General features: G+C 47.9%; 1 protein-coding gene across 1 annotated transcript in view; it reads right to left on the minus strand.

Annotated features, from left to right (window-relative positions):
* Positions 1 to 22,822: 22,822 nt before the first annotated feature.
* B4GALT5 (beta-1,4-galactosyltransferase 5) overlaps positions 22,823 to 25,376 on the minus strand; it is a 77,208-nt gene continuing 74,654 nt past the window's right edge. The window contains exons 8-9 of the mRNA XM_057530162.1: positions 24,390 to 24,491; positions 22,823 to 23,461 (exon numbers count right to left, since the gene is read on the minus strand). Coding sequence (XP_057386145.1) covers positions 23,314 to 23,461; positions 24,390 to 24,491 — 250 coding nt within the window. The 3' untranslated portion in view covers positions 22,823 to 23,313. The remainder of the gene's footprint in view (positions 23,462 to 24,389; positions 24,492 to 25,376) is intronic.

Here is a 25,376-nt window from a genome sequence, read left to right on the forward strand (position 1 = left end):
CAGGCTACACTGTTCAATTCCTCTCTGCTTGTAGCCCCTGAAGGTTTATTTCCCTTCAATTCTGCGAGCCCAGCCATCCCTTTAAAAGGCTCCTTGCCATGTTTTATCCAGAACCCCTAGGTGTCCTGGTGGAAGGGGGTCCCCGTCCCTGACCTGTCCCAATGCCCAGCCTCTCAGCACTGTGAGGGCAGGAATGCGTCTCTCTCACTCCCAGGCCTCTGGCACAGACCATGGGCTTGGCAAATATATGGCGAATAAACAAGCTTCGGGATATAGGCTGGGCTCAAATCACAGCTCTCTACTCACCCATGGGAAAGCCACTTCACTCCACCAAACCTCCCTTCCTTCATCTGCATGGGGACATGTCTGTGGTTTGTTTTGTTTTGTTTTGTTTTAAGTTTTTAAATAAAACACAAATACAGAAAACCACACAGTACAGACATATACCTTAATGATTTATGGTAAGGCAACTAAACTTCCTTGTGACCACCTCCAGGTGAAGAAGCAGAACTTGACCAGTTACCCCAGAAGCCCCTGCAGGAGCCCTGGCCTACTCCGGGACAGCCCCTCCCTCCTTCCAAAAGGAACCACGACCCTGACTTTTAGCGTTAACTCTTGTGTTTCTTTATAGTTTTATCACTTCTGTTTGTATCCCTAGGCTATATTTTTTCTCGCCCATTTAAAAAAAAAAAAAAATTGATTGAGAATTCCCTGGCGGTCCAGTGGTTAGGACTCCGCACTTTCACTGCTGAGGGCCTGGGTTCAATCCCTGGTCGGGGAACTAAGATTCCGCAAACCGTGTGCAGCGTGGCCACTCCCCCCCCCAAAAATTGATATGTTTTCAGTCTTTTAATTTTTGTTTCCCCTGCCATTTGTTTCTTTTCCTTACAGTTCACCTGTTGCAGAACCTGGGCCGTCTGACCTGTTGATTTCCCTGGGGCTGATTGTAACACAGCACACTCTAGCCTTGGCATTTCCTGCAAAATGGCAGCCAGATTCAGATGCTTGATCGGGGATATTTGTGAGGAATGAGGACGGGAGAGGAGCCTGGCACCAGGGGGCAGCCCCTGAATGCAGGAGCCGAGAAGGTTCGGGTGCCCATGTAACCTGACCACAGCTCAGCCAGGCGAGACATCCAGTCTCAACAATCCATCTTGGCTTCTCTCCCCAACTCAGACCAAGCTTCCCCACCTCAGGAAAGTTCCAGGACCAAGGCTGGCTCGTCCCAGTGGGAGCTGGCAGCAGAATGGCCCATAATTTTAGCAGTTCCTCTTCCCTAAAATTATTTCCCATCTGGAAATGGATTCCAAATCCCGCCCAGGAAAGAGTTGGTGGTGCAAGGAACATTTTTCTATTAAAAACAACAAAACGAGACCAGACACCGAACATTGAGTTATTGTAGGCCAGGCTCTGGAGGCCTGGCTGAGTGCCAGCTGTATACCCTCCTTGAGGGGCTCTGCCAGGGAGGAGCAGAAGGTGAGAGGGACAGTCAGGCTCTGTTCCCAGGATCCCCCATCCCACCCTGGGCACAGACTCTGGGCACATGCAGGGCCTGGGAGGGCCTGGATGACCGGAGGAGAAGGGTTTGGGCTGGGGTCAAGCTGTGGGCTGTTCTAGGTCGCATGGGGCATCAGGTCCCAGAGAGGAAGGCAGTTTTCCCCACAGGGATTCTCTTGCACTGCTCTGAGCACCTCAAGGAAAATGCTTCCTTGCTGCTAACAGCTCCTTATCATCTAGCTGACCCTCTCATCCCTTCTAACAAAGCTCCAGCAGGCTCTGCTTCCAGACTGGGCGAGCAAGCAAGCAAGCATCTGGCAAGGATGCAATGGTGTTGTTTAGCTCTTATTGTATTTATTTTCATCATTATCTTCAATTCATTACATAGGTTTTCCATTTCTGCTAATGATATATAGTTTCCTTTGTACAGAAACAGGTTTAGTTTAGAAGAAAGGCGGGTGGGCAGTCCCTTTAAAATATAGATTAAGGAAGGCAGAGAGCACAAATAACACAAAACTCAGAGCCGACTAGAGTTTGGGAGACTCTGGTGCCACAGTTAAGAGGGCAGACTCCAGAGCCTGAGGGCCTGCGCTTGAATCCTGGTTCTGGCTCTTGTGGGCTGTGTGATCTCGGGAAAATCACTTGCCCTCTCTGAGCTCTGGGTTTTTTAATCTGTAAAAGAAAGGAAAATAATAGCACTTCCATCACAGTTATTTCTTTCTTTTTTTTTTTGAGGAAACTTTTAGTTTATTTTAGTAATTTTTGTTGGAGCACAGTTGCTTTACAATGTTGTGTTAGTTTCTGCTGTACAGCAAAGTGAATCAGATATATATATATATAAAACCTTCCCATTTAGGTCACCACAGAGCATTGAGTAGAGTTCCCTGTGCTATACGGTAGGTTCTCATTAGTATCACAGTTATTTCTGAGGATTCAGTAAGACATTGCTGGGAAAACACTCAGCACAGCGCCAGGCACACGAAGGACTCAATCTATTCATTCAGCCAAAATTCACTGAACGTCGGTCCTGAGTTCATGATGTTTCCTCAAAAAGCAGGTTCAAATCCCAGCCCTCGGCTTACCGGCCAAGCAAGTTGCCCCACCTCTCTGAGCCTCAGCTTCCCCATTTGTAAGAGGGGGACATTGATAGTCCTTTGAGGTTCCCGCAGGAGGTGGAGGGTGGCCTTCTGAGACCCCATGGCACACTGCGTGTCCGGTGTCTGTCCCTGTCTCTCAGTCGCAGTGAATTGAGCCCCAACATCTACCTCATCCTGACTCCCTGCCGATCTTTTTTTAAAAATTTTATTTATTTTTTTAATTTTGGCTGCATTGGGTCTTTATTGCTGCCCGGGGGCTTTTCTCTAGTTACGGCGAGCGGGGGCTACTCTTCGTCGTGGTGCGCGGGCTTCTCATTGCAGTGGCTTCTCTTGTTGCGGAGCACAGGTTCTAGGCTTCAGTAGTTGTGGCACGTGGGCTCAGTAGTTGTGGCACACAGGCTTAGTTGCTCCACGGCATGTGGGATCTTCCCCGACCAGGGCTCAAGCCCGGGTCGCCTGCATTGGCAGGCGGATTCTTAACCACTGCGCCACCAGGGAAGTCCCCCACCCCCCACCCCATCTTTTTGATGTTATTTTAGCCAGACTTGGCTACTGAGGTTCCTTGAGCCAGCCCGGGGCCTTTGTATACACTGCCCCTTCCGTCTGAAATATCCTCCTGCTTCCAGATGGGTAACTATTGCTCCTCTGGAAAAATCAGGTAGGCTTCCTGCCCTCCCCTGAAGCATCCCCTGAGGCTTCCCCTCTCTGGGCCATCCCAGCTCCCCTGTCCTCCCACAGTTTCTGATTCTCTGATATGGAGGGTCCATGAATATTTTAAACAAATAATTATGCTCTTGGCACAATGTCTGCCTCCCTTTTTTCACTGTGTGGATACACACCCCCTCCCCAAAGGAGACCACGCAAATGTCAAATGCATACAATCATAGCTTATGATCCAAAGGCTCGCGATCTGCCTCCATACGCTGAAGACGCATTGTGGAACAGCGTTGCCTCTGCTAGCGACCTCAGCTGTCCGGCCTCAGTTACCGCCTCTGAATAATGGTGCAATAACAGTGACCCCCTCATTCGGTCTGTCCTGAGGGCTGAGTTAACGTATGTGGGAAGCCCTGAGCACAGCGCTCGATGCAGGGGAGGAGAAAGGCATCTCTTTGGTAGGACAGGACCTCTCAGACCAGGGCTGGGACTAGGGTGAGGCAAGCGAGGTGCCTAGGGTGCGAAACGTAAGGAGGCGCTCACTCTCAGAGCCACGAGGACCCAGTTCTCAGGAGCCTCAGAGGAGGCCCAGATCTCTGCTGCCCCCTGCTGGTCACTCTGCAGAATGACACTCCTTCCCTCTGCTCCCAAAGGTCCCTGACCCTCACCCTCAGAGCTGGACGGGAGGAGGGCACCTTGCCAGCTTCGAGGGACAGGTCCTGCTTCTGCACCTGTGGGAGCCTCAGTTTCTTCACCCATAAAATGGGGTAGGAGAGCCTGTCTTACGGTGCATGGCAAACAGGAGGCACTCAATCATCTATGTCCTTCCTTCAACACCAGCGTTTAAGGAGCACCTACTATGTGCAAAGGACAAAGAAGGAGACTGAGACTCAAGTCCTTCCCTTTAGGGGCTGAAGGGGTGGAGAGGGGAGGAGGAAGGAGGCCGGGAATGGCGACTGAAGTACAGGACTGCCTCTATTAAGCACCCACTGGGCGCCACACACTGTTCTAAACACTTGTGGAGGAACGCATTTAACGCTCTCAGAATGCAATGAGGAGGGTACTGTTTTTACTCTTGTTAGGAAACTGAGGTCCAGAGAGGTTAAGGAGCCTGTCCAAGGTCACACAGCCTTGGTGATGGAAGTGAGACTAAAACCCACAAAGTTCTAGTGCGAGGTGGGAAGGGTTGTGCAGATTCATCCATTCATTCATTCAACAAATATTTGTTGCACACTTACTGGGTACCAGGCATGGTGCTGGATGCTGGAGAGAGATCAGTGACCAAACAGACAGCCTCTGCCCCCAGGGAGCTGTTCACATAGAGGAGATGGGCAAAATAAATATATATCACTTGGTGATTCTTGCTGTATATAAAAAATAGGGTGAGAAGGGGGGGAAAGCAGGCTGGTGTCTTTTGATTTTAAATAGAAGGGCAGGGGCCTTTGGGGCCATTTAGGGACTTTGGATTTCTCTGTGAATGAGAAGTGGGAACAATGGAAGGTTCTGAGCAGGAGAGGGACATGGGGGTGACAGACAGAGAGAAGTCGGAGACAACTGACTCCCTGAGTGTTTGGGGGAAGAGTTCAGTTTCAGATGCGTCCGTTCAGTTGCCTGTTAGTGTGGATGTGGAGTTTGGGCTCATCTGGATAAAACATCTTGCATTGACCTGGCACACCATGGCCATGGGCAAGCGCTTGCTCGATACTATTGGCATTATTATTACAGGAATGCTGGAGGGATCATTTCTGAAGTCTTGGCTCCTCTGGGAGCTGTTGCAGTGCCTCAAAAGGCCACCAGGTGGCACCAGCGCACAGTAGGCAGGCCTGAGGCTGCTTACCCGGGGACACAGCACCCCAGGCCAGCATCTCTCAACCAGCCAGGTTTGGACAGGCTCATTCTGTAGTGGCGGCTGTCCTGTGCACTTGGGCATCTTTGGCCTCCGATCAGTCGATGTCAGCAAGCACATCCTGATGCCCCAGGGTGACCACTAAAATTGTCTTCAGACATTGCCAGGTCGTCTCCTAGAGGGAAAAATCTACCCCTGCTCTTCTCTCAACCACTCTGTGCCAGATACATTGGCCTCCTCGCAGCTCCTCCCACTCATCTGCATATTCCTGCTGTAGGACCTTTGCACTTGCTGTTCCCTCTGTCTGGAACTCTCTTCCCCCAAGATATTGGCATGGCTCCTCCATTTCATCCAGGTCTCTGATCAGATATCACCACGTCAGGGACTTCCCTGGTGGCCCAGTGGTTGGGACTTCGCCTTCCAATGCAGGCGTGCGGGTTCGATCCCTGGTCAGGGAGCTAAGATCCCACATGCCTGGCAGCCAAAAAACCAAAACATAAAACAGAAGCAATATTGTAACAAATTCAATAAAGACTTAAAAAAAAAAAAAGATATCACCACCTCAAAGGCCCCCTGTCCCAGACGCTCTCTATCCAATTACCTGAATATTTTTACAGCGCGTTATCACTAGCAGAAAGGATACTGCTGAAATGTTAATTCCTTTACTGTGGGTCTCCCACACACAACAGACATACCCCTGCCCTCTTAGAGCTCAAGTTCTGGTGAGCCAGATGGTCAGGAAGGGCCTCTTTGAAGTGGTGACATTTGAGTTGTGACTTGAAGGATGAGAAGGGACTGGTTGTGGGAGAAACTGAGGAAAGGTCTCTCCTGACAGAGGGAATAGCAAGTGCAAAGGCCCGGGGGCTGATGAACCCCTAGAGCCTGCCTTGGAGCAGGCCTGTCTGCTCACTGGGTGGTGAGCTCCCAGGCCAGGCACAGCTGAGAGCACTTGAGTCGTCAGGAAGTCTGATGGCGTGGACAGGGGCTACACCTGGTCACACAAAGGCTCATTCACGGCCAGATGGGAAGGACACGGGGCAGCCCAAGTGGGTGGCTCCCTCTTGTCAGCTCCCAGGAAGCTCTGGCTGGAAACAATTGAAAGTCTGGAGCTTCCCAGGAGACTCAAGTTTCCCTGGGTCAGGGAGAGAAACATGGGCAGCCTGGTCACTTGGACACACCGGGCAGCTGTGTAAAGGCTTTGAGGTCCCACAGCCCCATTCTAAGTCCAGCCCCCCACCCCTCGCCAGCTGAGCGACCTTGGCTACATCATCCCACTCTCTGGGCTTCAGTTCCCTCATCTCTAAAATGGGGTGAAAAACAGGACAGTGTGAGGCCACATGGGAACCAGGTGTTAAGCGGTAGGAGCTTGATAGCAGGTGGCCGGCCGTGGTGGTCGGCTATGGTGGTACTAAGTATGAAGACCAGCAGGGGAGCATGGCATGGGTTTCTAGTTCAGAGAGCCCAGGTTTGACCCAGATCTCCTGCTTTCCAGCCTGGGGCAGATGTGATCTCCCTGCTCCTTGCCTTGGTTAAGGGATAATGAGAGCCATACACAGGACGATGGCTATAAAGACCCCAGCATGGGGGCCTGTGGTTATAGATGGGGGTCCAGGGCTTCAGAGGGCAGCCTCAGGAGGGCAGGTGGGAAGTGTAAGGGCATGTTCCCTACAGGCTGACAACAGGAAGGGTTTCTGGAAAGGCCTGGCTAAATGGTTGATATGGCATAAGAATGATGCATCTGGGTCAGCCTGCTGGGTTCAAGTCCCCCGTACTAGCTGTGTGTCCTCGGGCAAGTTACGAAACCTCTCTGTGCCTTGGTGCCTTCTTCTGTGAAACAGGGGTAAGATCATCCCCACTAGGCCATGGGGTAGGTGTAAGGTCCTGATGGGAGAAGGTTCAGACAAAGAATGGCTGACAGGCTGAGGGTCCGATTTGATGACCCATAACTGAGTAGGCATCAAGGCTCCAAGGAGCTGGGAGGGGAACGGGGATGCGAGCAGGGCCTGGAAGGGCCATGGGGCAGAGTAGGCAACAGCCGCGTGTTGTGTGAACACACTGACGAGCTCGGCCGCGGATCAGGGTGAGAAGGCATATCTCAGGCTGGGGAGCAGCAAGAGAAGAGAACCTGAGGCTGGAAAACTACACAGTGGCCATGGGTGCTTCAGGTCCTACTAGAAAAGCTGGCTGCACCCAGAGAAAGGAGAGCGGACATGTGGAGATAAGGGGTGTGGACTCGGCCTGGGGCACTAGGGAGCCATGGAAGGTTTGGGAACTGAGGGCCCAACTGCTCTTTGCATGAGACTTGGCATAGCTAGAATCCTCTGCTTCAGAGCTTTATCCCCTGCACCCTGCTTGGAGCCTGCCACACAGTGGGTGCCCAGGGAAATGGTTTTGAATGAATAAATGAAATAATGAGTGCATGGGAAACCAGCCACTTAACAGCTGGCCCTTCTTTTGCCTTTCCCCACCCACATAGCACTACATACCTCGAGGGACTTAGATATAGTTCTAGAAAAGATTATAGTAGCTAACACATGTAGGGCATCTACTATTGGGTTTTAGGAAGAGCCAAGAACTAAACAGGTCTAGTCCCTGCGTTTGTGGAGCTCACATTTCAGTGACACACCAGGAACAGGTAAACAAATAAATGTGAGTCTGACGTGATGTGCTCTGGAGTGGATGAAACAGGAGTGAGACAGAGTGATGAGGTGAGGGTCAGGCCGGCCTCTCTGAAGAGGTGGCTCTCAGGGGATAGTTGAAGGAACAGCCATGGGAGTAGCTGAGGGAAGGACATGCCAGGCTGGGGGACCAGCAAGTGCAAATGTCCTGAGGTGGGAATGAGCTCAGTGAGAGGGAGGCACGGCGAGGAGGCCCTAATGGCTAAGGAGGGAAAATGAGGGGACAGGAGGGCCTGCAGGGCCTGTGGGACGAGGAGACAGGACTTCCCTCTGTGTGCAGCGGGCGCCCTGGAGGGCTGTGAGCAGGGAACTGGCTTGGTCTCATTCGCCTTTTATATCCTCCTAGTCAAAGGGCTTCACCATTATCCCCATTTTACAGATGAGGGGACCCAGGCTCCAGAGTTTGCATGATTTACCTTAGGTCATATGGCCAATAAGAGGCAGAGCCAGGGCTCAACACCCCCCTCCCCACTCCCCACCCCGTCTGTCTCTAGGGCCTGCAGGGCTGGAGGCAGATTGAAAGACACCGGCTGGACCCAACACAGGTCTCCTGAGTCACCAGGTTGGGCCCAGAGCTAATTTCTAGCAGCCAAGAGCTTCCCCGGGGAGGTGTCCCTCGCAGGGTCACTCCTTGGTGTCCTGCCCCAGTGGCTGTGAAGTGCACCCATGCCCTTTTGATCCCCCGGCAGTCCCGGCTACACTACCTCAGCCCTCAGCGTGCGTGTTGTCCTGTGTGGAGTCCTGGCCCATTGCTGATACTGGGCCCAGGCCTGAGGGCAGAGGGCAGGACAGATAAATGCAGGCAGTGGGAAGCCCCTGTGGACCCCACTAGCCCAGACTCCTGTGGGTGAAGCAGAGGCCAAGGCTACCTCATCAGAAGCTCAGGTGCCCAGGTCCCACACAGATAACATGACCCAAGAAGAGGGAGACTCCTGTGGCAGAACTTAGCTTCTATAAGAGAAAAAGGGAAGGAAGAGAGAAGGGGAGGGAGTGAGGGAAGAAAGGAAGGAGAGAAGGAGGGAAGGGATGAAAGAAGGGATGGAGGGAGGAAGGAAGGATTCTAGTGATATCATCACATTTAATCCTCATAGCAACCAATGATGATGATGATACCCATTTTACAGATGAGAAAATTAAAACCCAAAGAGGAAAAATTTTTGCTCAAAGTCCCAGAGCCAGGAAGGGGGAGAGCCAGGATCAAATCCAGGCCCTTCTCATTCCAGAGCCCCTTTGACTGGGCCTGGTAGCCCCTCAGACTCTTAAGCTTTCATTTTCTTCCCCACAAAGTACAGCACTCTGGACTGAGCCCCCAGGGGCCAGCCAGGCCTGGCTGTGGACCTTGGAGCAGGGCAGCGTTGGTCAGTGCAGCAAGGTGGGCCTGGGGGAGCCTGGTGGCCTCCCTGGGGTTGTTGGCCATCATGCTGGAGGCCACTCTGTCCCTGGGACCCAACCCACCCAGGAGGAGCCCATCTCAACACAGGAGTCATCTGGGGCCTGTGTGGCCCATTTCGGGGTGGGAGGCCCAGAAGTTCCCTGTAACTTGCCCAGGGCCACACAGGGGGAGAGCAGACACAGCCAGGGAACAGGGGGTGCAGTGCCCTTTGCTCCTGCCCGCTCAGGATATTCTTCCAACAATTGCCTCTTTTGTGCAGCCTCAGTTTTCCCCACTCCCAGGACCTCATGTTAAAAAACATAAAATGCCTTCCCTTGACCCCATCACCTTACCACGAGCGCCCCTCCCTCCACTCCCCCCCATACCTGGTGAGAGTCCACACTCCCTGGCCCACTTCCACACCCTACCCCCTCCTCGGTGTCCCCCAACCAGGCTTCCACCCTCTGTGCCACCAAATGACTCTCAATGTCACAATCCTTGTTGCCAAGTCCAATCGTGGCATCCATGCTCATTATCATTTCTCAGCAATGTCCCCTCCGAGCCCTGTCTTTGGACCCCTGCCGGTGGCGCTCCTCCCCCTCCCTTGGTGACCTCACCCATTCTGCTGCCTGAAATAAACACGCGTGATGAATCTCACATTCCCATCAGCATCCTGATCTCTCCCGGGCTCTGGACTGGAATATCGAATTGCCGACTTGAAACATCCTAGGAAGACATCTTGCATTTCTCCAAACACTTATTCCTCCCCCAGCCCCACCCCAAACCTCCAGTCTTTGCTCCTGGTGACACCACCCAGTGGCTCAGGCTCCAAAGGCATCACTATTTTTTTTTTTTTAAATTGGGGTATAGTTGCTTTACAATGCTGTGTTAGCTTCTGTTGTACAACGAAGAGAATCAGCCATATGTATACACATATCCCCTCCCTCTTGGACCTCCCTCCCACCCCACCCCCCAGGCATCACTCTTGATTCCTCCGTGCCCCTCGCCGCTACCTCCAAAACGTGTCCTGAGTCGTCCACTTCCACTGCCACCACCTCGCTCCAAGCCACCACCATCCTCACCTACAACCTCCTTGCTTGTTTCTCTGCTGCCACATTGCTCCCTACAGCAGCCAGAGGGAACTTTATTTAAAAAATTGTTTTGGCCACGTCGCACAGCTTGTGGGATCTTAGTTCCCCGACCTGGGCCCTCGGCAGTGAAAGCGCCGGGTCCTAACCACTGGACAGCCAGGGAGCTCCCAAGAGGGAACTTTTGGAAACGTAAATCCAAACATGTCACTCGCCTGCTGAAACCTTCCAGTGCTCCTGGCTGCCCTTCCACAATCACCAAAGTCCTCACCACTGCCTGCAAGGCCCCGTCTTTGCCTCCTCCTCTCCCCTTCAGCTGCTCTGGCTTCCTTCTACTTCTTCCAACAAGCCAAGTTCTCTCCTGCCTCAGGACGTTTGCACTTCCTCTCTCCCATTCCCCTGTTCTTGTCATAACTGCCCTTCTTTTAACCCCAGCTGAATTGTCACCTTCCCAGGGGTCTCTTCCCCGACCATCCAATTGAAGGAGCCCCACCCTGTGTCCTGGTCATTCTCGACCCCATCTCCCTGTTTATTTCCTTCACAGTTCTAAGCACAGCTGGAACTCAGTCATTTATTTGTTTGTTTATTGTCCATCCACCCTTCCTCCCCAGAAAGTTGGTTCCACGAAGGCAGGGATTTATATCTGTCTTGTTCACTGCTAAAGACGGAAGCCAGGTACCCAGCACAGTGTGTAGCACAGAGTAGATGCTCAGTAAACATCTGTTGGATGGATGGATGAATTCATAAGCAACCGGAAAAATGAACCTAAACTACACATTTAATCTTGCCACTCTCCCACTCAAGAACCTTCCTTGGCTCCCCACTGTCTACAGAATAGACAGCAAACTCTTCTTTGTGATATTCAAAGCTTTCTGAACTGGTCCCACATTGGGTACTCACTGCACCCCCAGAAGATAAATCATTCATACTGGCCTGTTAGGAAGCGGATCAGTTAGCTGTCCGTCTCCCCACACCGGGCCAAGAGCCATCTGAGAGTGGGGTCTTGGCGGTCTTCATCTTGGTCTATTGGCATTTAGCCCTTGGTCAGCAGCATCAGAGACGTTTGATGAATAAATACAAGAATTAGTGAGTGAGTGAGAGAAAGTGGCCTCACTGTGACTTGGGGAGCCAGCAAGGGAGAAGGCTCAGACGCAGGAAGCTTCAGACTCAGAGAGCGGCGCTTTCCAAATTTAGAATATGTGAGTAGTTTCACTGTTTCAGGTCACTGCTCCTGGTCAGGGTTTCAAAAGTATGTAAAGGAGGGGCTTTGTGGAAATTTTGAAAACTACCAGCAATCAGCCCGGCAGTGTCTCTCAGGAAGGGATAATTTGTTTTTCTTTTTCTTTTTTTTTCCCCTAAATTATTTATTTTTGGTTGTTTTGGGTCTTCGTTGCTGCGCGCGGGCTTTCTCTAGTTGTGGTGAGCGGGGACTACTCTGTTGCGGTGCGTGGGCTTCTCATTGCAGTGGCTTCTCTTGTTGCAGAGCACGGGCTCTAGGAGCGCAGGCTTCAGTAGTTGTGGCACGCGGGCTCAGTAGTTGTGGCGCACGGGCTTAGTTGGTCCACAGCATGTGGGATCTTCCTGGACCAGGGCTCAAACCTGCGTCCCCTGCATTGGCAGGCAGATTCTTAACCACTGCACCACCAGGGAAGTCCCAGGAAGGGATGATTTGAATGATAATTATCAGATCCTCCAATTCTAAGAGCTGTGCAGCATCAGATTAGTAAAAACACACTCTCATGTGATTTTGACCAAAACCATGAAGACCCACAGCCCTGGCAGTGAAGGTTGTTGGGACTTACGGTCTTGCTGGCGTTCTTCTGGTCTTTGCACACCTCTCAGACCCTTTCAAATCTCTTGATTTGCAGGTGGGATGGGAGCAGAGCTGTGATGGAGGAGAAGCAGCTATGCGAAGCCACTGTGGCTTAGCAAACTTGTCTTAGGTTACATGTTTATCTGGAGTGGCTTTGGAGGCATTGAAATTATGGGGAAGAGACAAAGGCACTTCCCACAGCCCTTGATGCCAGCCCTTGACACTACCACTGACCATGCTAACACCCCAGGCCTGACGTGACAGATGCCAGCGCTCCCTCCTAACCTGGCCCCAGGACCCCATGCTACAGTGGGGGTGAACGGCTCCTTTAACGATCATGATGGCTGAGTAACGATTCATATTTACCATCACCTGCGAATCAGCTTCAAGGGAAACATGTTAAGGGTAATTTATGCCACTTGTGAAATGAATTCTGCTCCCCATTCTGGCAGAAAACTTCCTTGGGAGGTTATGAGCTGTGCAGCTCAAGAGAGCACAGCTCTGCGTCCTTCTCTGCCTCCCCGCCACCTTGCCCTGCCCCCCTCAGCTGCCCACTACTGCTGCATGTGGCCCTGACAGGCGCTGTGTGATTGATCTCTGGGACAATGGTGGGTGGCTTGGTGAAGTAGCCAAGTGGGAAAGAGGTCCCTGCTTTGTGGAGAGGCGGGGGGAAGGAATAGGGGAGAGGGAGATGTAAATCTTCTGCTCTTAATTCTAGAAAGAAGAGGGACTGGGAAAGATGCTCTATAGCTGGATTCCACTTCTACAACTAGCTCCACAGCTAGAACTCCACAGCCTGGGGAAGTCATTTCACGTCTCGGGGGCTCCATTTCCTTAGCAGTGGTTCATATTTTTGTAAGAAGGACAAATTGAAAAGCCAAGAAGCCTGGGTAGCTGGGTAGGCATCTCTGTCTTTCTCTCTCTCTCTCTCAAATATTTTAAGACCATCTACTGTCACACCCTACCCTGGATGGCGAGGAGACCTGAGATTCTTGCCCTCCAGAAGTTTACAATGTAGAGGGGGAAGAAAGATAATAAACCAGTGAACACATAAATGAACAAGCAGATTCATCTAGTGACGTAGTATAAAGAAAAATAACACAGAACTGGGACAGTCGGCTGCTCCAAACTGGGTGTTTAGGGAAGACACCTGAAATGGATGGAGTGCTCCCAGCAGAGGCAGGAACAAGAGAAAATCCCCAAAGCTAATGTCCCCAGCGTCACCTTTAAATGCACTCCAATTCTTGACTTACTACCCTACCTAAGATATGCCAGATACACCTACAAAATTTAATCTTTTAAACTGAATTAATTAGGCATGAGGCTGGCAAAATTTTTCCTGTATAGGGCTAGATAGTAAATATTTTAGACTCTGGGGGCCATACGTAGTCCCTGTCACAACTCAACCACTTGATTTTCCCGTTGTAACTTGAAGCAGCCGTAGACAATATGTAAACCAACGGGCATGACTGTGTGCCAATAAAACTTTATTTACCAGAGGCTGGCTGGCCAGAGTTTGCCAACCTTTGTCAATTTTTAGGCTAAAGGGTCTTCCTTGGTGGTCCAGTGGTTAAGACTCTGTGCTTCCAACACAAGGGGTGCAGGTTCAATCTCTGGTCAGGGAACTGAGATCCCACACGCTGAGCAGCGTGGCCAAAAAAAGAAAAAAAAATTTTAGGCTAAAAATTAACAGAAATATGAATGGTGAAGGAAGATCACAGAACAAAAAGAAGTCCAGGAAAAATAAAGCTAACAATGTGTACTGGCCAGTTTATCACCATGTAACACGTAATAGCAATCCCGCAGAAGGAAATCAAACCGCCCAACAAGAATAGACAAACATGCTAAGCTCTGTCAACACAAAGGAAAAGGAAGTGACAGCAAAGAGTGACAGATTACACAGAAACACGGAAAAGCAAGCCAGATAGTGAAGAAAGGGTGCACCACAGGAAGGATGTGCTGATTACAATATTAAACTGTCCATTCCTTGATCCTGGCCCATGGCTGGAGAGAGCTAACCAGAGATTTAGAGCAATGGGGGACATGGTGCTTTTGTCTGTCATTCTGTCTTTATGTCTGTCATTTTATGTCTGACAAACATTTATGTTTGTCATCTGAACAGATGATCAAAAACAGAACAGAGGCAAAAGTTTTTTCTTTTAATTTACAAATGGATTCAACAAATATTTAATAAGAACCTACTATGTTAGGGGCTACCAGGACTTTTAAAGTGGGGAAAATGGCAGTTCTTATTGGATGGGGTTACTGAGAAGCAGAATTTTATAATTATGATTTTTTTTAATTTTAATTGTGGTAAAATACACATACTGTAAAAATTACCATCTTAACCATTTTCACATGTACAGTTCAGTATTGTTAAGTATATCCACACTGTAGTGCAACCATCTCCAAAACTTTTCATCTTGCAAAAATGAAATTCTATTATCACTGAACAGCAAAATTTCATTTCCCCCTCCCCTCAGTCCCTGGCAACCACCATTCTAGCTCTTGTCTCTATGATTTTGTCTACTCTAGGAAGCTCATATAAATGGAATCGTCGAGTACTTGTCTTTTTGTGAGTGGCTTATTTTACTTAGCATAATGGCCTCAAGGTTCATCCATTTTATAGCATGTGCCAGAATTTCTTTTCAAGGCTGAATAATATTCCATTATATGTACCACATTTTACCAATCCATTCCTCTGTTGATGGACACTTGGGTAGCTTCCACCTTTTGGCTATTGTGAACAACACTGCTATGAACATGGGAGTACAACTATCTCTCTGAGGCTTTCAATTCTTTTGGATATATACCCAGAAGTGGAATTGCTGGATCTTGTGGTAATTCCATTTTAAATTTTTCAAAGAAAGACTGTTTTCCATACCATTTGCACCATTTTACATTCCCACCAACAGTGCACAAGGGATGCAATTTCTCCACATCCTTGTCAACACTTATTGGAGGCAAAACAGTTTAGAACTGAAACCTTAGCTGTACCCTGTCACTCCCTAACATGATATATTGATAGATACTATGAAGTGGGTTTTGTCTGTGTTTGTCTTTCTCCCCAACTGGATTGGAGAATATGGACTCTGTTTTTCTCACTGCTCAATCTCCAGCACCCAGTCCAGGACTTGTATACAGCAGGACCTAAGGTATCATGTAGGTGCTCAAAAATTTCCTGAATGAACGAAAGAACGAACCATCTCAATTCGACATGGAAAAAATCAGATGAGATAAGATGAATGTAGACAGAGCCAGACACACCCATCTCTGAATCCCACTCAGGACCTTGGGGCCTTAAGTGAAGTCACATTTCTCTGGTCCTGTTTTCTCTTTTGCAAAAGGGAGGTGACAATACTTTCCATATGATGTCACTGTGAAGGGTAAGTGCAAAGGCATGTGAGTTACTTAGCACAATGCTTGGTGCATAGTAGGTGGTCAGCCGATGGACCCTCCTTCATAGTGGCAGCTTCACCATGAAACGCCGTGTATAAATCTAAGGTGTTCTTACTATCAGTAACCCCAATTCTTTTTTTTTAAATTTTTAATTAAAAAAAAATTTTTTTTGGCCACACTACATGGCATGTTGGGATCTTAGTTCCCCGACCAGGGATTGAACCCGCACCCCCTGCAGTGGAAGCACAGAGCCCTAACCACTGGACAGCCCGGGAAGTCCCTAGTAAATCCTAATTCTTAAGACCAACTTACCCCACAGGAGAAGTAACTTGGAGCCAAGATTTCTAGCTGGTGACAAAATCACAGACATTTCTGTCAAAAGAAAAATTGTAATGGAATGAAATACAAAATAATACAGCAAAATAGAAAGATGCCATCAGATTTGTTTGCCTATCATTTAGGGATTTGTCTTTTTTCATAGTATTTTGGTTGTGAATCCACTGACTAATAAAAACATAGTTGCAGGATCATGAGTTGGTCGCAGCTAGAGGGAATGGTTGATGTTTCCTCTGAGCAAAAGGATTTGGTCATTCTGGAGATTAGACTTAATACGCTAAAGGTACTAAGACTTCCAAAACTAATACTTCAATGTCATGTCAATCATAATCCTATATCGATTTTTTAATAGAACTTGACAAAATGAATCTAAATTTCACTGGATTAAGAAAATACATAAAAATAGCCAAGAAATTTTTAATAATAAACAATCATGAGGTTATATGGATATGTTCACTCTAACAATTCAAAGAGCTATTCACTTATGATTTATGGACTTTTCTGTATGTATACTCCACTTCTAGGAAAGCTTACATTTAAAAGTTCGAGGAGGATATGGAAGATGAGAGATACTTGTCTTTTGAAAATATACTATAGGGATAAATATAAACTATGTAAAGCAGAATGAGACCAAGAACTTGGTGGAATGCAAGAATCTTGCTAAAGGGGACTTCTCTGGTGGTGCAGTGGTTAAGACTCCGAGCTCCCAATGCAGGGGGCCCGGGTTCGATTCCTGGTCAGGGAACTAGATCCCACATGCATGCCGCAGCTAAGAGTTTGCATGCCACAACTAAGAAGGCAGTGAGCTGCAACTAAGGAGCCCCTGAGCCGCAACTAAGGAGCCTGCCTGCTGCAACTAAGACCCGGCGCAACCAAATTAATTAACTAAAAAAAAAAAAAAAGAAGAATCTTGTTAAAGAATTTAATGTATGAGACATGGTATTTCAAAAAAAAAAGAGGAAATTACATATTATAATAAATACTATTGGGACAATTAGCAGTCCATTCAGAAAAAAATAAAAATGTGCACCCTCCCCCCTACCTCATCTCATACACAATATCAATTCCAGGGGGTTAAAGATATAAAGGGCATGGTCATTCATAGATGGTAGAAGGGTTAATTCAGACTTCCTTTTTGTAGGACAAATTGGTGTATTCCATCAACATTTAAAATGTGCAAATTCTTCGCCCCAGTAATTTCACTTTTTGGACTCTCTCAAGTTGACCTGCTTACATATATGCACCCAAATTTACGGGCAGCTGTGTTCACTGTGGTGCACATAATGTGATAGTGGAAAACTGGAAACAGCCTCCATGTCCATCAGGAGTAGAATAGGTAAATAAATTATATCCATCCATACTACATGTGACCATTCAAAGGAATAATATAGGTTTGTTCATTCATTCATTCAACAAATATTCATTGAGCACCTACTATGTGCCAGGACTGGTTCTTGGCACTGGGGATAGAGCAGGGAATAAAACAGTCTCTACCTTCATGGCGATTACACTTGAGTGGGGCCGACAGTCAGTGAACAAAGAACGAATAACCATATAGTAGGATTCAGAGTAAGAAATCTTGTGAAGCAAAAGAAAGGTGAACGAGGGCTGACACACAGTAGACTGGGTGCCCATGGAATGCTTCCCGGAGGGAGTGACATTTGAACCCTGAGACAGCTCTTCATTCACAGAGAAGAGGTCACCAAGAAATAGTAATATACAAAGCCAAAAGTAATACAATTTAAGTTTCTTTAAAAGTATACATGTCTTTATCTCCCTATACATGCACATAGGCATATAGGTACATACAGACACCAGCTAAACTGCTAACATTAAAGGGAGAATTAAAACATTTTTTTCAGCAAGCATGTGCTCACATATTACTTTTATAATAAAAATATTTGTGAGTTGTCTTTGTGAACAAAAGCTAGTAAGAGCACATGTGCAGAAAAAGAAGTTGCATCACAAGTAGCCTAGGGGTTAAGAGCATTTACCTTGGGGTAAAAATGACCTGGTGCTGAAATCCTGGCTGGCTCCATCGGCTAGTTTTGTGACCTCAGGCAAGTGGTGGCTTTGGTGGCTTCCATTCCTCAGTTCTAGAGCAATGGTTCCCAATTGGGGATTTTGCTCTCCCTGGGGTCATATGGTAATGCCTGGTGACATTTTTGGTTGTTACAACTGGGAGGAGGGAGTGCTATGCTACCAGCATCTAAAGGGTAGAGACCAAGGGTGCAGCTAAATAGCCCACATTGCAGAGAGCATGCCAACCCTCCCCTCTCCATCCCGTACAAAGAATTATCCGCCCCCAAGTGTCAAGAGGAGAGATTGAGAAACCCCGCTTTAGAGAAAGGGGCAGGGTCTACCTTGCAGGGCTAAGGATTAAGAGTGCACAATGCACTTAATTAGCACAGCGCCTGACCCAGAAGCAGCACTCAATAAATGGGAACTACTATTTTTATGACTGGACTTACCCCAAATTAAAAAAAATTTTGAGTGGGGAGGAAGTGGTAGAACCAGAAATCAATTCGGCCAAATTCTGATTCTCGTGATTTACTAGAAAGGATCCTGGATCTTTTAGCAGCAACATGGGTCTTCACGGGCTGTTTGCCAATTAGAGATGGCACAGGAAGGGCTCTTAATTCCTCCTGGGTTTTGCTTTGATCTCACCCCCTGCTACTAGTTCAGGAGCATTCCTGATGGATTATTCCTTGTCTCACGTATATTCAGCTATCTTTCTCTGGCGGGCATCTCCCTGGGGTTCAAAAACACACTGAAGTTTCTCTTGTTGGAAAGCCAAAATCAACACCCGCCCTGAGCCTCACACACTTCCTCCAGGTACCAGCCTTCTTTTTTCATCCCTTTATAGGAAATTCAAGAAACGCCTGCACTCGCTGCTACTCCACCTCCTCCTTCCTTGGTCTTCTCCAGTGCGGCTCCCCTTGCACCTCCACTTCAGCAAAACGGCTCTAGCCTCAACCAGTGTCCTCCCCGATGCTAATCCTTAATTTTCACGCCTCATCTGGCATCCCTTCTTTGCTGCATTCAGTGCTATTGACCACTCCCTTGAACATCTCTCCTCCCTTGACCTTCCTGTCCTATCCACTCCTGTCTTCCTCCTATCACTCTTCCTCTCTGCCCCACTCACTAATCCTCTTCTTCCCAACTGTTATTAATGGAGATCTTAGAGTCTTGGGTCAAGGCCACCTTCTGTTCTCCCTCTATGCGTCCTGTTCTACTCCGTCCCTAAACAATCTCATCCACTCCTAGATTTTCACTTATCTCCTACCCCAGAGACTCACAAATCCATCTGTGGTCCCGACTATTCCCTTGAGTCCCCAAGCCAGCACACGCAGAACAGCCTGTTTGCTGTTTCGGCTTGGTTGTCTCAAAACCCCCTGAACTCAGCACACTCATGACTGATCTCATGATCATCCCCATGAACCTGGTCCAATTCCATCCAGTGCCCTCATCTCATGAAAATGGCCTTGCCATCCACACAAGTGGCAAAGCTAGAAGCTTAGTGGATTCCTCCATCCCAAGAGCAATCCACGTCCAGGTCTTGTATTACGTCAGCAACCCTCCATCTCCTCTCCTCCGTCCTGCACACCACGCCCCACCATGACTGCATTCACCTACCTGGTCCTCCTACTCCTTTGTTTCTCTACAATCCGCCATTCTCCCTGCAGCCAGAGGCCTCTGTTCAAATTACTCTCAACTCACATCACACACAGCCCCACCTCCTGGAAGCGCTTGAATCCACTGCTCTAAACATAAAACCCGAAAGCTTTATCTTGGCTCACAGGGCCCTGCACTGCAAGGTCCAGCCCCGTCCGCCTCCCCAGCCTAACACTGCCCGCTGCGTCCCTTCGCCCTTTCTGCTCCCGCCTTACCGGCTTTCTGTTCCCGCAGCTCCCGGGGTACCCTGTTCATCTCCCCTCAGCTCACCCACCGCACCTCAGGGACGCCTTCCCTACCGTGCACTCATCGTCCGTAGTCACCCCTTTATAGCACTTACCGTGGTTGTAGTTAAATCATACCCTCCATCTGGGAGTGCAGGAGGAGAAGAGGATAGTAAGCTTTATGAAGCCACTGACCCTTTATTATTTTGCTAATCATTATATCCCTAGCACCTGGGCACAGAACTTTCCACGCAATAAATATTAGTGAGCGGTAAACATTCAACAAAAAGAAGCTACGATTATACTCCACGCAGTATCAGGCAGACGGCAAACTCTGGACTGGCCTCAGAGGACCTTCTGGAGGCAAACTCCCTCACCCCACCCCTTGCCCAGGTGTCTTATTCGACTTGATGGGCATCGCCTGGGCCAGTTCTTGAACGAAAACCCAAGTGTGGGCGGATGCCTGGTAGCACGGTGGGATTCGATGCTTTGGCTACATGAGCAGCGTTTTTCACTCAACTGGTCTGACTGCAGGGCTCGGGCTCTCAGGACCACCTGGAGGTCAGCCCGGCAAACTGGAAGCCAAGGCTCTAAGAAGTCAAACTGTTCCAGACAAAGACAGACGACCACCAAGGTTTGGTTCTTGAATATGTATTTTTTACTGAAAAAATCATTCATAAATTAACATACAAAAATGTACAAACACATGAGTAAATAATGTAATGACAAAGGACTATTTTTTGTGAAAAGTGTTTTTTAAAACATCTTTAGATTTCAGTGCAAAAATGTACCCCTGGCACCTCTTAAAACATAAGAGCAAGCTCAAAAAACTCGTAGTGATGGAAGTAAGCGAGCTACGTTCAATGTAATGGTCATCGGTGAGTGGATACAATCAGTACGTGTGCTGTTGCTTAGCTCTTCATGTCTGTGGTAGAGAGGCTATCACAAGAGGCCCTGCAACGTCACAATGAATAGTTTTGCTGATAACCCCCCCCCGCCCCCCAAAACAAAACAGCGTGAAAGGAAAACTTCTTCCTATACGCAGCAATCAAAAGACAAGACTGATTTAAGGGGTCATTCATTGGTAGCCTTAAAGAATTTCAGCTGTCAAAATATATGCAAGGTCACATTTGGTTCTTATTGTTCTTTTTTTCTTAACATGAGAATTTCACACTATTAACAGAACACAGGCCTGGCGGTGTTTTTAACTTTTACCTTTCCCCACACGATACTCAGCTTGGTGGATAAATGACTTAACAGTGCACAGCAAGAGTTTTCACACGAATAAAACAAACTCACACATGACTGCGGGATGATTTAAATGACCCTACTTCGAGCCGTGGAAAGAGACTTTTCCTTTTGTCCTCAAATCAGCATTTTCTTTTTCAAATCAGGTGTTAGCCTTTTGCCAACATTTTGTTCTTGATGGTAAATGTGTTAATGAAAGGCTTCAAACAATATTTTACAACGCTGCCGAGTATACACGAGCCATTCTTGACCAAGAATCAGTCTGTCCTGGCAAATTCTTCCAAATGACATCATAATTTTGTCACACTGAAAGCAGCTCACAGCCCTCAGAGAGAGAAGAGGCCAGGCCAGCCCAGAGGCCTGGGGGTGCGCAAAGGAAGGGGGGAAAGAAATCTTTATTGCTTTATGCACCATACATCAAAGGAAAGCCAAAAGAACTTCTGTGTGTCATGTTCCTCGTGAAGGTCTTTTAAAGCAAGAAATGCTCAAAACTCTTTTAAAACATTATGATACAACTACCAGCGTGTTCAAGGGCAGGAACCTGCTCTCTCATATGAGCCGGTAAGAGCTTTGCAATGCAGTTTATTTTCTAAATAGCATTCTCCTCTTCGAAAGAACAAAAACACAACAAAAAAACAAGGCCTGGCCAATCACTCCCACAGCCTGTGGGGATCATACGTCCATGGAACCAACACACGCAATGGAAGAAACCCCAACCCATGTGTATATACACAAATACAGCCTCTACACACATCCATGTAAACCATGAAAATTAAGGAAGTTGAAGGCAAACAAGGCAATTAAAAAAAACATGAAGTACACTTCAGAAAGTACTCCTAATAATGATATATAAATATGTTTTATGGAAAAGGAGGGGGAAAACCTGGCGTTTTTCAGAATTCTGCAGAAGCCAAAGGGGACGATGAGATGAGGGATTTGGCTCAGGCGAAAACAGAAAGGCACAAATTCACATGTGATTTAGAGTCTGACTTCAAAAAGCAAACGGGGGCGTGAATGGAGCACTTGGGCTCCTGCGGCCGTCCGGCAGCTTTGTTAGTCTAACCCAAAGCTTGGATTTGGTCTAACCTGGATCCCAGCTGACCCATAGCACACGAGTGTCACCTGCTCCCTGGCTGAATTCTTCATAATTCAGTTGCTCATTATTCTATGTCTTAGTTAATAGTGTTAACAACAAATCTTTCCAGAAACCAAAAAGGGAAATATTCAAAGGAATCGTTGAAGCTGGTTGGTAATTTAGGCACAGACTTCAGAAACTGTGGCCAAGTTCCATAAGAGCAAGCGAAAGAAAGAGAGAGAGAGAGACGGAAGTAGGAAAAACCAACACCCACACTCTCTCTTTATGATGATGAAAGGACAAGACAGGAAGTCCAGAGATCCAGGGGTGTGTGCACAGTGGGCCCACCTGAGGGGTTTGATTCAAGCGGGGGAGCAGTTCTAACACGGCAGCTTCTTGTTCAGCACAAGACTGGGATGAGAGTGGACGTGCCCAGCAGGGAAGAGAATCCAGAGCCAAAGTCGGGAGCAAGACTTGGAAAAGGGAACGGGAGGGGGACACAAGAAGTTAGCTACCGGTGATAAAGACTGGACTGTTTTGCTCTTTTGTGACATGCCCTATAACCACTCCCTTCCAGAGTGACAGCAATTTGGGAGATGATGTTATTCCATTTTAGCTGAGTTTCTGCATCTGCCAAACAAATACGGGATCTAATGTATAAACCCTCGGTTTGAATTGGAGCCAGCTAGAAAATTAAATTTAAAAAAGGCATTTTACATGGCTTATTTACAATTATACTTCTTCAAGAAGTGATTGTTATATGTCTATTTATCTTCCCCAATCCCTCCCCCCTCCCCCCTCAACCCCCACCCAAAGCAGGTAATTTTTTTTTTTTTTTTTTTTTAATGAAACCAAAGAGAACACCAGAGACGTAGAAGAATGGTTGTGTGGAGTTTCCTTTGCTCTTCCTAAAACACAGCTGCCCTGTGGTGGGTCTGCCTCTTTCCTCTGAAGGCCAAGAAGCTCCCAAGGCCATTCGTGGCGGGATGGTGGCGGATCACAGTTCCGGTTCTGGAGATTGTGGAGGAGATGGGACGTCAGGGCAGAAGATGGGGGAGAAGAGCAGCAGGACAGACGTTTGTCTTGTGAAAAGAGAAAGTCAGTTCCCGGCTGACTCCCTCAAGCCCAGTGGGTCCAAACGGTGAAGGCGTTATGTGCGTGTGCTCTGTTCACATTTTTTCCTTGAACCCTGTGATCCCTCACGGATCCACACTGGATTTCTGTTTTCTTCCTCTGCGGAGCCCCGAGACATGTCGTCAGGCTGCTTTCTTGGGGGCGGTGGGTGAAGCAAACATATATTCTCCCCTCGTCTCAGTACTCAGTCACCTGAGCCAGCTCGGGTGTCAAATTGACGGTAATGTTTTTATACAAGGCGTCGTATGTGATGTTTGCAAAGTAGTTCAAGTTGTTGAGGCCGTCCAGCCCTTGCCGTTCTTTGGACTTCCTCAGCAACGCATACCTGTTAAGCAGAGAACAGAGGGGTGGCTCTGAGCGAGGGTCCAAGCTCCTCACGGCACGGACGGAGCAGGGCAGACCACAGGTGGCGGCACAACCCAAAGCGATGCTCCTGCCCCACATGGCGGGTGACTGGCCGTTCAGCTCCTCCAGGCTACACGTCGTCATTAGAATTAGAAACACGTCCTATTTCATGTGAGGTGTTTTACTTACAGCATTATTTCATTTAATGTGCCGGCCCCTTCGCAGATGAGGCAACCAAGGCTCTCAATATTAAATGGCTTGCCCAAGACCACAGAGTGGGGAAGTGGGAGGTAAGCTGTTAGACACACGGGATGAGAAAGTTCAGTCTGTATTCAGTGCCTGCTTACTCCCATGAAAAGAGAGTTCACGCAGCCAGATCGACTGTCTAGAGAATACTGCTCCCCACTACTAGCAAAAGACAGAAAGAGCCACTCCGCCCACATGCCCCGCTCAGTCCGATCTGGAATTTCCTTATTGAACGTACAGAGGGTCATAAAGCAGCTGCAACCACACAAACAGAAGCTGAGGGACACCCTTCCAGAACCAGAGCTTGCAGGGAGGGTGCCAAACTTTTTGTCATGTGACTGTGAGTTACACAGAAACCTTTACCTGAGTGGATTCTTCCCCATCTCCCTGAAGGCTACAGAGGAGACGACAAAGCTTAAGACACAGAATGAGTGATTTCCTTAAAAGATCTTACTATCAAAATTTTTCACCAATGGTATGATTTTGCCCCCAAACGCCTGCCTCACACTTAAATTAAAATATATACAGGAACTCTAAAACAGCTGTCCGAACAAGACCTTGGAGGGGGTGGGGAGCAAGACAAGGGGCTGTAATGCTCGGGGACACCTGGAAATGCGAAGTACACAGGATATTTGTACAAGGAATAAATAAACTGCACCAACCTTCCAAGAAACTGGACTTCTCCTCGGTGGTGATGAGGAATGGACTTGTACTTCCCTGTGTCACCTTCCGGCCGACTCACAGAATAGCCTGCATTCTGTACTCTGTCCAAGACAAAGAGGATGGGCTTTTGGGTAAAATGATCAAGTCCCATAGGTGACCAAACCTATCCTGAGGCTGAAGAACCCCAAATTGAACAACAGAACTTCTGCATCTAAATATTCATATTGCTTCCCCTCTGGATAAGTTCACAGTTTTAGAAAAGAAGTCTACAATACAAAAACGTTTTGAAGAAGGGAAGAAATTTGAAATTCAAAAAGAAATTCAAAATTCTTGAGGTTTGACACAGGGTCTTGGTGACAGGTACAACCACACTCCCTCTGGGCCGGCTTGTTTGGCTCCTATCAAAAACATGTTCTCCCCAGTGGGCACACCTGTCCTTCCATGACCTACTACAGAGCAAGTCAGCAAAGTCAGAGCCACAGTGTGTTCCCCCTAGAGAGACCTTATGTCTCCGCCCACCTCCCCCATCACCAGGGAGATGAACTAATTTATACGATGTCCTCCGATATAGATGTAAAACTTCACAATTTATGAAAAGTCACTATGAGGGAAGAAGAATTTAGAGGAGGTGTTCAGGATATTTATTCTTAATATGATAAATATAAGATTTCCCAGGCTGGGTTTACTGGAAACTTGATAGGACCCCAAGAAATACTCAATACATGGGGTAGACTCTGGATATCTATGCGATATTTATGATCATTTTCATATTTCAACATCCTCCTCGACTCCAAATTATACTCTCATTTTGATATATAGTCAGCCCTCAATCTCTGGGTGGGGGACTGGTTCCAGCACCGGGCCCACAGATATTAAAATCTGTGGATGCTCGAGTCCCTTATGTAAAATGGCATAGTATCTGCATATAATCCACACACATCCTCCAGGATACCTTAAACCAAATCTAGCTTACTTATAATACCCAA

The sequence above is a fragment of the Balaenoptera acutorostrata genome, chromosome 15 (assembly GCF_949987535.1).
Source record: "Balaenoptera acutorostrata chromosome 15, mBalAcu1.1, whole genome shotgun sequence".
In the NCBI taxonomy this organism is placed as follows: Eukaryota; Metazoa; Chordata; class Mammalia; order Artiodactyla; family Balaenopteridae; genus Balaenoptera; species Balaenoptera acutorostrata.